A 12,133-nucleotide genomic window follows, 5' to 3' on the forward strand; every position below is an offset into this window, starting at 1 on the left:
AATTGACTTAAAAAAAAAAATTCCTACCTGTAATCCCAGCACTTTGGGAAGCCAAGGAGGGTGGGTCACTTGAGGTCAGGAGTTTGAGACCAGCCTAGCCAACATGGAGAAACCCCGTCACTACTGAAAAATACAAAAAAACCCAGTTAGTCGGGTGTGGTGGCAGGCACCTGTGATCCCAGCTACTAGGGAGGCTGAGGCAGGAGAATTGCTTGAACCTGGGACGTGGAGGTTACAGTGAGCCAAGATCATGCCACTGCACTCCAGCCTGGGCGACAGAGTAAGACTCCATCTCCAAAAAAAGCGGGGGGGGGGATAAAAATATAAAAATTCCCAAACATTCCCCACGCACCTTGGGTAGTAACCCAAGTAGAATCCCAAACCTGATTCCTCTGAATGTTTCAGTATTAAACAGAATTATACAAAGCCATAATTTTCTATCACAGTATTTTTATTTAGAGAGCAGCTATGGTACTTGAAAGGCCTCTACCACCTGGTGCCAGCCTTGCTCCTATTTCACCAGCCCCTCCAGGGGGCAGTGTAGTAGTAAAAACACTCCCAACAGTAGGCATGGAAGCTGAATACCATGGGACAAAGACGAAGTGCAGGTGCGCACAGGGCGGAACCCCATCATCCGTGCGGGTTCCCCAGACACTCTCCATCCCATCTGTGTAAGGCAGTCACGGTGACCAAAAAAATACAAATACTCACTTTATGTTGAAATGGTGTGTTTCAGGGGTAGGAGACCTCAGGGCAACAACAGGGGTGGAGGGAGGTTTCTAAAGAACTGACAAGGTTCTATTTTGGTAATGGCCATGGGTTGTCCATTTTATATAATAATCCTGTAAACTGTTCGCATGCATTTTTATTTTTATTTTTTCACTCTCGGCCTCCCTCTTATGCATACTTTTTATACTTTTAAATGTGTATATTTCAAAAATTAAAACAATTGTTTTAAATAAAATAGGAATATGCGGTGTGAGCTTAAGGTTATTTTTCCTCAGAGGATAAGGCAAAGAGAAAATGACATCTGGGAGAATAAATATGACCCACCCAAACTTAGTAAAGTTGTTGCATTCCAGCATGTGTCCCTGTGTATCTGCAAAAGCAGCTCAGCCCACTCCTGTGACCTTTTTAAATCTAGCATATTATCATAAATAAACACACACACAAACATCAACTAATAACTTCAATTTTAATAATGGAAACAATTTTGCCATTCTAGAAACAATTTTAGGGAGGAAAATCTTCCCTACAAAATAAGCTTAAACCCATCAAAATTATAAATATTATAACTTTTTACTTCTGCCATTTAAAATGCTCTCCTGCAATACTACCCCCCTTCATTTAACATCTTTCCTGTACCATCACATATTGAAGAGAAAACAGTATTACAGCAAAGCTTAGATAGTTTAACATAACGATTTGCACAATGGTTCTTAAAAAATCTTTGGCCTTAGTGGCCTTTTTTCTTCACTTACACATTAAAAATGCTGCTGCAGTAACCAGTGTTTGGGAAAGGACTTCAGTCTTCAAGAACCATGAACTGACAGAATTTCAATACAGTAAGTTTCCAAATTGCAATCTGTAGTGCACATGACAGTGAGCGAGGTTCTGGATAAATACAGATGAGGATGCCTATTCAGACAATCTACTTCAAGTAAAAAAAAAAAAAAAAAATTCACAGATACCCATAAGCTACTACTTTAGGTTCTAACAGTGTCTTAATCTGAGAAACAAATGCTTCACAAAATATAAGTTAACTGGGATGAATAATTAAAAAATCAGGTGGTGATAACAATATACTCAAACCCAGGCCATAGTCTGAATAGTAAAACCAGTAAAAAAAAAATCATGAAGGCATTCCCTGAACAATAAAGGTAAAGTGTTGGATGATAATGTCACTAAAACCTCATCAATGTACTAAAGAGAAGTTACATGCAAAATTAAACAAGATGTGCCATACATATTTGATAGCTGCTAATTCTGTTTTTTTCAAATTTCCTTAAATGCTTAGGAAGATCTGATTGTCTCAGTAGATTGTGTGGCACAGCGTAACAACTTAGGTCTGCCTCCAACAAGATGGGTGTTCTCCGAAAAGTCAGAAGAGCCACCAAGAGAGGAACAGAAATGCAATAAAAGGCACAGTTCACTTAGGCAAAGAACTGAAGCACCTTGGAATTTCAAAAAGAATCCATTAGGTGTCACCAAAGTGTTAACAATTCCTTGGGAATTTATAAACAAAAAATATCTAGACTAAAAATAGAATATAAGGCCCCTCTGGAACCACTGCACACCTTTCCCTCTGTTCTCATATTAAACTGCTGCATAAAATGAGGTTATTTAGCCTGTTTTAAGGAAGGCTTCTATTGCACATGCATTTCTTTGGTTAGTAATAACATGTACTTTTGTTAAAATATTTCCATAATGAAGCCCTGTTGTGTGGTTAGCTGGGTGTGGACTTTCCTCCCTTTCTTGGGGGCCCTCCTACTCACAGTCAAGTTGCCCTTTAGAACTAAAGATCTGGTAGGATTGGGTCCTCATTCAATTGCCCTGTTCTATATTATGTAAGAACAGATTTCAATGTAGAAAAGAAAGTGGGGGGGAGAGAAGGAGGGAAGGAACAAGGTAGGGTGGGAAAGAGAAGGGAAGGAAAGAAAAAAGGAAGAAAGGAAAAGGAAAGGAGGAATAAAAGGGAAGGCGGTGATTGTCACAAAAGTTTACTTGATAAATATCCTAGCTACCAATCAAGGGAAAAACAGCTGCCCCTACCCGAATTCCATCTCAACTTCGAAAACCACCTAGGGGAGGAAAATTATATACTGTATGTAACTTAACAAGAGTTAGTGAATGGTCACTGTCCTGCCTATGCACAGCAGCTACACCAATTAGACCTTCCACTCCAAAAGGGCAGAATGAAGAGGGTCAGGTCCAGTGTGAGGCCTACCTCTGCCCAGGTCGGCAGGCTCCACCTGCCTGATTTTCTGGTCGGTTGGTTGCAGAGTTCATAGGGCCCTCCTTTTGGTTTAGCTCCTGCCTCTGGCTCTGTTCCCACATTTTACCCACCAGGAAACCAAGCGATCCTAAAATTAGTTTAACATCTCCACACTGAATGCTTTTAACTCATTTACAAGCAACTACCCCTTTCTCCACTACCCCTAACTGAAAAGCCAAGTCACCTTCCACAGCCCGCAGCGCTCGCCACCACCCCACATGCCTTCTTCCAAACTTACACTTTCCTTTCTGTGTCAACCCCTAACAAAATCCTTCACAATAAATTCCTCAGAGTTCCTAGATTCCTGTGCCTTTCGATTCACATGGATGATTCCTCTGACATTAAAAAAAGAAAAGAAAACAAAACAAAAACCAGACAGGTAGTTTCAAAATAGGACAAGTATTCAGAAAGATTCCTAGTTAAGCTTTTTAAAACATCAACAGCATATCCGTAAGCTTAACAGCATCATCACATAATTAAAACAACCAAAAAAAAAAAAAAAAAACCCCCAGAGTTCATGCTTCCAAACACCCTCGAATGCTCCTGACGATGCTACAGGTTCACAGCTTGCCAAGAGGTAACACTGCGGTGCTGAACAATAAGCTTGCAGCGTCCCTTACATGGGATGCTAAGGTGCAGGATGCTGTGTGACCAGGTTTGGGGAACAAAATCTACAGATAGAAAGGGGAAGACCCTAGCATACAGGGGCAAGACAGCAGCCCTCTGAGAAGAGAGGCACTTGCTGTTGTTTTGTACATCGGTCCCCGCACCGGGCCTCGCGGGCAGAGAGCCCCCCTTTAATCAGGCTTCCACACCTCGCGGAGGGCTTCTTGCAGCTTGTGTCTGTAGGCTGCGTAGCGCCTCCTCAGGTTCTGCAGCTGCTCATCTTCTTCCTTGTCCAAGATACGCAAGAAATTCTGTAGTTCGGGAAGGCTGAAGGCTTCCCACTGTCAGGAAACAAATGAAGAAAAACGCCAGGTGTTTAATGATCAGTCAGACTTAGGAATGCCGACCGGGAGCTCCCGGAGGTGCGGCTGCCCTCCCCTACCAGCCCCAGGCAGCAGAAGGTGTGGTCTGCAAGAGCTGGGGTGTTGCCAGCCTAAGGACTCCCTCTACTCCCACTCCCACCTCAGCTCACACCAATCACCTTCCTACCCTCTCCTCCCACTGTTGTTCAAGACTATCTCCCTAAAAGCCAGGGGCCTCTGTATCCCTAAGTCTATTAGACACTTTCAGTCCTTACCTGATTTGACCCCCAGCAGCATTAAAAACAACTTGACACTCCTTCCATCTTAACCTCAAGTCCTCATTGTAACTGACTTCTTTCTTACCTCGCATAATCAATCTTATCACTCCCAAACAGTTCTCCACTCAGCCTTTTCTCCCTGGGTATGGCCCCTTGGTGCTAGCTACCATCATCTATCCCTGCATCACTGGGACAGCTTCCCACCTGGCCTCCTCACTTGGCTCTTACGCTCCCTGATCTGTTCCCCAAACAGAACATCCTTTGTAAAATGCACATCTGGCCAAGACTCTCTCCTGCTTAGAACCATCCGATGACTCCCCTTAGTTGCTGAGGCTAAGTCTGAAAGACTCTAAACTCTCCTGCCCCATCTCTCTCTCACTGAGCTTCACTCTCTACCCAAGTAGCACGCATTCTCCCCTCCTCCGCTTTGCCTGGCTATGAACTACTCATCCTCCCCATCTCAGCTTAAATGCTACTTTCTTTAAGCAGCTTTCCACATCTTCCTCCCCTCTCTTCCCACCTGGGACTAAGTGTATCAAAAGCCTTCACAGAGCCCTCATCACAACCAAGATTTTAAAATTACAATTATTTGCTTAGTATCTATCTCACCTGCACCTTACCACAGCTGCCATGCTTCTCCTATTCAGAGTTTATCTCTTGCCTTGAGGCTCTGAGCCTTGTTTCCCTAACAGCTCCTAGTACTTATTTAGCAGGCACAAAATAAGTTTTTAGGCTGGGCATGGTGGCTCATGCCTATAATCCCAGCACTTTGGAATGCTGAGGCAGGAGATCACTTGAGCCCAGAAGTTCAAGGCCAGAAGTTTGAGACCAGCCTGGGCAATATAGTGACACCCTGTCTCTACAAAAAATTTAAAAATTATCTGGTTGTGGCGGTACATTCCTGTAGTCTCAGCTACTCGGGAGGCTGAGGTGGGAGGACTGCTTGAGCCCAGGAGTTTGAGGCTACAGTGAGCCATGATTGTGCCACTGCACTCCAGCCTGGGTGACAGTGCAAAAGCCCGTCTGTTTAAAAAAGAAAAAAAAAAAAACAAATTTTAAAAAATAGAAGCAGTGAATGTCAAGGAGGGTATCTAGCATCATCTAGGAGGTTTTTTCCAAACACATCCTCCTCTCCCAAAGGGGGCCCTGCATCCTGGTGGAGAATTGCTGTCTGATGGGGTAGAGAAAAGGTTCAAAATAACCAAATACAAACAAATAGAGAAAAATAAGTAAATCCACCAAGTGGGCTCAGTGGTAGAAGAATTCCCAGAGATAAGTTTAGGCTGGTTATTCAAACAAAAATGAGCAACATGGAGGAGGAGAGCAAAATTCCACATTAGAATATTCTGTTAATTTTTAAAATTTCAACAGATTATCTTTCACCTATGTTGAAGTCTCCAAAATAAAGACATCATATAAATATCCCTCCCACCCCCTAACAGCTATGGAAATTTCTTCCTTCAGTTCAGTTTTCCTCAGACAACTGAGAAACAAGAACACCATACAGAAGTCCAGTACAGCAGTCTGGAACAATAAAACCCAATGTGAAGTCAATTTCAAACCTAAGTTAAGCCAGGTGCAGTGGCTCACACCTGTAATCTCAGCACTTTGGGAGGCTGAGGGGGGAGGATCGCTTGAGCCCAGGAGTTTGAGACCAGCTTGGGCAATGTAGCGAGACCCCATCTCTAATTATAATTAAAATAAAATAAAATAACTAAGTGAATAAAATTCTTGCCCAGTGTAGTTCTAGTTGCTACTTAAAACACTAAGTACAAGAAAAATAAAACACTGACTAGACTATGCTCATGTGTCTGGCTTAAGCTGGCAAAGGGAATGCTGCCCAACTGCAAAGCCAAGTCAGACTCTGCACCCTACCTTCTCCCCAAAATGAGTCTGAATGTCTTGAAAAGCTTCAAAACACCAGAATCAAAAGAAACTTCAAAAACATCTAAAACCACTGTCTTCCTAAAACTCCCTTCACTTCCATGTATACATTTCTAATTGTGACTCAAAGCCATCTTGTAAAGTGTTTAGTCCCACTCAACAGATTTTAAAACTGAAGGCTAAAAGATGAGAAGATTTACCCGAGGTCATGCTACTAATCTAACAAACAGTAGGAAACAGAGTGTTTCCCAACTTTTAACCTAGAAACCCTATTCTCAACTGCACCATGTAGGACATTTCATACCATTTCCTGTTTCCAGACAGAAGACTGGACAGGAGCTTGGGATTTGCTCAAGTGTCATTTAAAGCTGACACTTGATCTAGAGGGCAGGCTCAAGTGCTTTTTTTCTTCTACTGAACTGGCTAAATACAATCCTCCCTGGAGACAACATGGCAAATGATGCACATGGAAACATAATTTCTTAATCAGTTGACTGGGCAAAGGGGAAAAAAAAGATTCTAGAAAGCTAAATGTCTTCCATGGTAAAGAGATCCAATTTCCTTTTATTTCCTTTAGAAGGGAATTAGCCTGGAGACTTTTGTTAGCAGCAAACACATGGTGAGTGTCAACTTTCAAAGTTCAGCTGGACTGGAGTATTTTGGAGGTGGGAAGGGGTGAAAATGACTCTCTGGATGGAGATCAAGTAAAAAAATTTTATTTTCTCCCATCTCTGACAGACTAATAACATAAGGTTATAAGAGAACGACATTGTAGGCTAACTTTGGGTTCATTTCTGACAATTCAAAATCTCTCTCCCTCTCCCTGCCCTCCAACTCTCCTCTCTTCCCATCCCCCATCAATAGCCAAGTCACTAGGCTACTGCAATTAAATAGGGCCAGCTTTCTGTACAGTGTAAAGCAATAGTGAACAATAACTTACCTCCCCAATTTCATGTTCACGAAGAACAAAACTAAGCGTGTCTGTTCTGGGCCCTGCTACCAAACGCAGGTAGAGTGGATGTTCCCGGTCTGAGAGCTTGCAGGCGTAGACTGGGTAAGGAAACAAGCAGCATGTTACAGAGTATTCAGCCATTCCTGAGACCACTTCCCCATTGTGATCCCCTCCTCCAGATCAAGGTAACCATTCAAGTTACCCTAGTCTCTAAGTTGCCAATTGGCTCATCTTATTATTTAATACCAGTAGCCCACAGTGGAATAAAATCTACTCTGTTTCTGTTCAAATATAAACTGTGCCTTGATTAAGGAGGAAATTATTTTCAAGAATAAATTTTAATAGGTATTAGTCCCAAAATACGCTTATAGTTAGCTCTGCCCTTCCTTTTAGAAAACAGAGATAAGAGCCAGGCATGGTGGCTCACGCCTGTAATCCCAGTACTTTGGGAGGCTGAGGTGGGCAGATCACCTGAGGCTAGGAGTTTGAGGCCAGGAGTCTGAGACCAGCCTGGCCAACATAGTGAAACCCTGTCTCTACTAAAAATACAAAAAATTAGCTGGGTGTGGTGTTGGGCACCTGTAATTCCAGCTACTTGGGAGGCTGAGGCAGGAGAATCGCTCGAACCTGGGAGGTGGAGGTTGCAGCGAGCTGAGATCGTGCCGTTGTGCTCCTGCCTGGGCAACAAGAGTGAAACTCTGTCTCAAAAAATAAATAAATTTTTTTTAAAAATGAAAAAAAAAGAGAAAACAATCAACCTAAAACGGGTCTACAACTCCTTTAAAACAGTAAAAATAGGCCAGCTATGCTGGCTCGCACCTGTAATCCCAACACTTTGAAAGGCTGAGGCAGGAGGATCGCTTGAGGCCAGGAGTTCAAGACCAGCCAGGGCAACATAGCAAAGCCCCGGTCTCCAAAAAAAAAAAAAATTTTTTTTTTCTAATTAGCCAGGCATAATGGTGCCCACCTACAGTCCTAGCCACTCAGGAGACTGAGGATCACTTGAGCCCAGGAGTTCAAGGTTACAATGAGCTATGATCGTGCCATGGTACTCCAGCCTAGGTGAAAGAGTAAGACGCTGTCTCGAAAACCAAAGCCAGGGGCTTGCGCCTGTAATCCCAGCACTTTGGGAGGCCGAGACAGGCGGATTGCCTGAAGTCAGGAGTTTGAGACCAGTCTGGCCACCAACATGGTGAAACCCTGTCTCTACTAAAAATACAAAAGTTAGCTGGGCATGGTGGTGGGCACTTGTAATTGCAGCTACTTGGGAGGCTGAGGCAGGAGAATCACTGGAACCCAGGAGGCGGAGATTGCAGTGAGCCGAGATTGTGCCACTGCACTCTAGCCTGGGCAACAGAGCAAGACTCTGTCTCAAACAAACAAAAGACAAATTTTAAAAAATGTATATGCCATCCAAAGAACATAAAAACAAGAGTTCTAGAAGCAAATCTCTCTACAGATTAAGAATTAGCAGCTACAAACCGAGCAATCAGAATATAAGCTCTGGTAGCTTCAAGCACAGCCATGTCTCATGCTAGACACACACATACAGTGACATTGCCAATCATGTTAAAGGATTTGCCAGCCATGGGGGTAATATTTCAACAAGTCACTATTACTTTCAGATTGTACAGCTGAAGTCCAGGTGAGCAAAGAAACTGGCAGATAAAAATGCCATCGAGCTTCTCTACATTATTGTGGCACTTCCAGATGCACTGCCTTGCCAATTTCCCTGTAGATATAAACTTCCCCCACAATACTAAGCTTGTGACCTCTGGAGGTAGGAACCCTGGTCTGTTCATCTTTGTATTCCACGGGGTCTAGCCCCATAGTATGTTTTTAAAAAGATGTATGCATACTCAGCAATGAGCTGGGTTTCATCCTGTGTAACTGAAGAACATTACTATCATGTAAAGGTTAATATATTTTCTTCTATAGCTACATGAGACTTTACCCAGAAAAACTAAAGAAAGCTTCAATAGTTTATTGTACACACACACACACACACACACACACACCCCAATTTCAAATCGCATGTAGTGAATCACTGAATCACTACTGTCCACCACTGGTATCAATTTCTGGTTACTGCCTGACCTGGAATATCTCATTCCGTTTCATACAGTAATTTAATATTTAATATTCTCTTTCTAGCCCCTGAATGTGGATATGAAGCTTAGTCAGACCCTAGATCAAAATGTTATTCACTCATTTTATGAGCCTCTGGGGGGCAGAGTACCAAAATGTCCCGGTGTAACACCAAGTGAGACAAGCTAAGGAATCAGGAGAGCCCAGGGCTGGGCCATTTCCATCAGTACGCTGAAATGTGCTGTGATGCACATGTGCATCCCCAGTCACAAGGTCTCAGCACAGGTCCACCAAACCACTCCATGTACCGATGCACAACAAATGTGGAATGTGCTATTGAAAACTTTAAACACAGAGGCACTCTTTTGTGTCCTAAAGAAAATTTAAATCAAAGCCACTCCTAACAACAACAAAAAACAGCCCCCGCCCCATCCCCCCAACAACAACACAAAATACTCCATAACTGCCCATCACATATGGATGCTTCCAAGCTCCTCAGACCCACAACTGTCCAACTCAAAAATGTGGACAGCCAGGAAGAACTAAGTGCATGCTAAGATCACCATGGCTTCCAGCATTGGACTCCAGGCTCTGACACAATTGACATGGATGAGACCCACCAGTCTTCCCCTCTGCTAATGAGAAGAGCAGATGTAAGTAGAAGCACAGACCATTTTCCTTTTAAGCTGGCAGCGTACCTTGGTCTTCCCTGTGACAACGCTTATAAAGTGCAAACTTGGCAGGGCTCTCAGTCACGAGAAATTTTTTGAGCAGGGCCTCGATCACTTCCCCGACAGTGTTTGTGCTGCTGATATGAAGTGTATTCATACAGCCATTGCTACTGGGAGAGAGTTTTCCAGAATTTGGAGAAGTCTGTGGAGGTCTGCAGAGTTCCATCTGTACTTTAATGAAGCCAGTGTAAATCCCATTTGAATTCTGAAGCAGGGAGAGAAGCACACACTTAGCTGGGTGGATGGTGGCACTTGAGGGAAGGAGCATATCAAAACAAAACGGGAAGGTGAAACACTCCTTTGTTCTCTTCTCTTGGAGGTTTGTGGCAAAACTTCACTAAAGATTGCCCCCAAGGGAATGACCTCAGAGGGCAGTTAACACACCAGGCAAAGTGCTTCCAGAGGCAAGGTCTGCAGGGCAGATGTGGCAACTGAAGAAGCCTCCTGATGCTGTGGCCGACTGCTGGCCCCAGACTCATGCCTCTGAAGCTACTGGCAAAAGGTCAGGGCCCATTTGCGAGGTTACAATCCAATGAAGCAGATGCTAGCCAAACCACAGAACTTATTAAAGCTTGGGGGATATGTCTAGGCTACAGGCTCAAAGGAAACAACATCCTCAACTGGCGACTATTATATGCAAAAGGAAGGTCACAATTAGGGCTCTGAAATACCAAAGTCAACAATGAGGAGACAGTAAGAAAACAGGCTATTTTCATTCCTAGTGGCTGTATTCATAGGCACTGAATTACCAACTTTGCTTAAACTTTTTAACGCAGCATATATGCCATACAGCATAGGATGCATTTCAGGTCTCTTAAGCATTTTAAAAACAAATTCAATCGCTTGAAACCAGAAGGTGGAGGTTGCAGCAAGCCGAGATCACGCCATTGCACTCCAGCCTGGGCAACAGAGCGAGACTCTGTCTCAAAAAAAAAAAAAAAAAAAAACCAAATTCAAGCCACTATACTTCACAGTACAGATCTTAAAAACAACTATCTTCGCTGATGGCAGAATTACCATTTCTTAGTTGACAAAAACAGTAATAACAGTTTGGTCTTCGCTTTTATTTTATTTTCTATTCAGTATATTTGGGGCCAGGCGCAGTGGCTCATGTCTATAATCCCAGCACTCTGGGAGGCCGAGGCAAGCAGATCACTGGAAGTCAGGAGTTTGAGACCAGCGTGGCCAACAGGATGAAATCCTATCTCTACTAAAAACACACACAAAAAATTAGCTGAGTGTGGTGGCGGGCGCCTGTAATCCCAGCTACTCAAAAGGCTGAGGCAGGAGAATCTCTTGAACCCAGAGGCGGAGGTTGCGGTGAGCCAAGATTATGCCATTACACTTCAGCCTGGGCGACAGAGTGAGACTCCATCTCAAAACAAACAAACAAAACAGTATATTTAGAAAAGATTTACTGTAATGTTTTATTAAAACAAACTGTCAAGTGTTACATATAAATGCCACAGTTAAAGTAGAACATTTAAAACTACCTTTATGGTGTGTTATTTTTCTTCCTTCCCGCAAGATCAATTTCCAATCCCAAATGATTGAAATCCCAATTGAAAATTGTTTTTTTTGTTTTTTCTGTTTTTGAGACAGGGTCTCACTCTCTCACCCAGGCTAGAGTGCAGTGGCACGAACACAGCTCACTGCAGCCTCAACTTCCTGAGTTCAAGTCATCCTCCTGAGTAGTGGGGGCTGCAGGCGCCCGCCACTACGCCTGGCTACTTTTCTGTTTTAGTAGAGATGGGGTTTTGCCACGTTGACTAGGCTGGTCTCGAACTTTTTTTTTTTTGAGATGGAGTCTTGCTCTGTCGCTCAGGCTGGAGTGCAGTGGCGCAATCTCGGCTCACTGCAAGCTCCGCCTCCCGGGTTCACCCCCATTCTCCTGCCTCAGCCTCCTGAGTAGCTGGGACTACAGGCGCCTGCCACCACGCCCAGCTAATTTTGTATTTTTAGTAGAGACCGGGTTTCACTGTGTTAGCCAGGATGGTCTCCATCTCCTGACCTCGTGATCCACCCGCCTCGGCCTCCCAAAGTGCTGGGATTACAGGTGTGAGCCACCATCCAACTCTTGACTTCAAGTGATCCACCCGCCTCAGCCTCCCAAAATGCTGGGATTACAGGTGTGAGCTACAGTGCCCAGCCTAAAATTTTTATTTTTATTTATTTATTTATTTTTTTATTTTATTTTTTTTTTTTTTGAGGCGGAGTCTCGCTCTGTCGCTCGGGGT

At 43.5% G+C, this 12,133-nt stretch overlaps 1 protein-coding gene across 2 annotated transcripts in view; it reads right to left on the reverse strand.

Moving 5' to 3' along the window:
• Positions 1 to 1,176: 1,176 nt before the first annotated feature.
• The window catches only part of RASSF3 (Ras association domain family member 3), a 90,118-nt gene continuing 79,161 nt past the window's right edge, over positions 1,177 to 12,133 (reverse strand). For both annotated transcript variants that reach the window (XM_017872582.1, XM_017872572.1), the window contains exons 3-5: positions 9,864 to 10,101; positions 7,066 to 7,175; positions 1,177 to 3,942 (exon numbers count right to left, since the gene is read on the reverse strand). In XM_017872582.1, the coding sequence (XP_017728071.1) occupies positions 3,793 to 3,942; positions 7,066 to 7,175; positions 9,864 to 10,101 (498 nt within the window). In that variant the 3' untranslated portion in view covers positions 1,177 to 3,792. The remainder of the gene's footprint in view (positions 3,943 to 7,065; positions 7,176 to 9,863; positions 10,102 to 12,133) is intronic.

Source organism: Rhinopithecus bieti, unplaced genomic scaffold (genome assembly GCF_001698545.2).
Source record: "Rhinopithecus bieti isolate Rb0 unplaced genomic scaffold, ASM169854v2 scaffold_1103, whole genome shotgun sequence".
In the NCBI taxonomy this organism is placed as follows: Eukaryota; Metazoa; Chordata; class Mammalia; order Primates; family Cercopithecidae; genus Rhinopithecus; species Rhinopithecus bieti.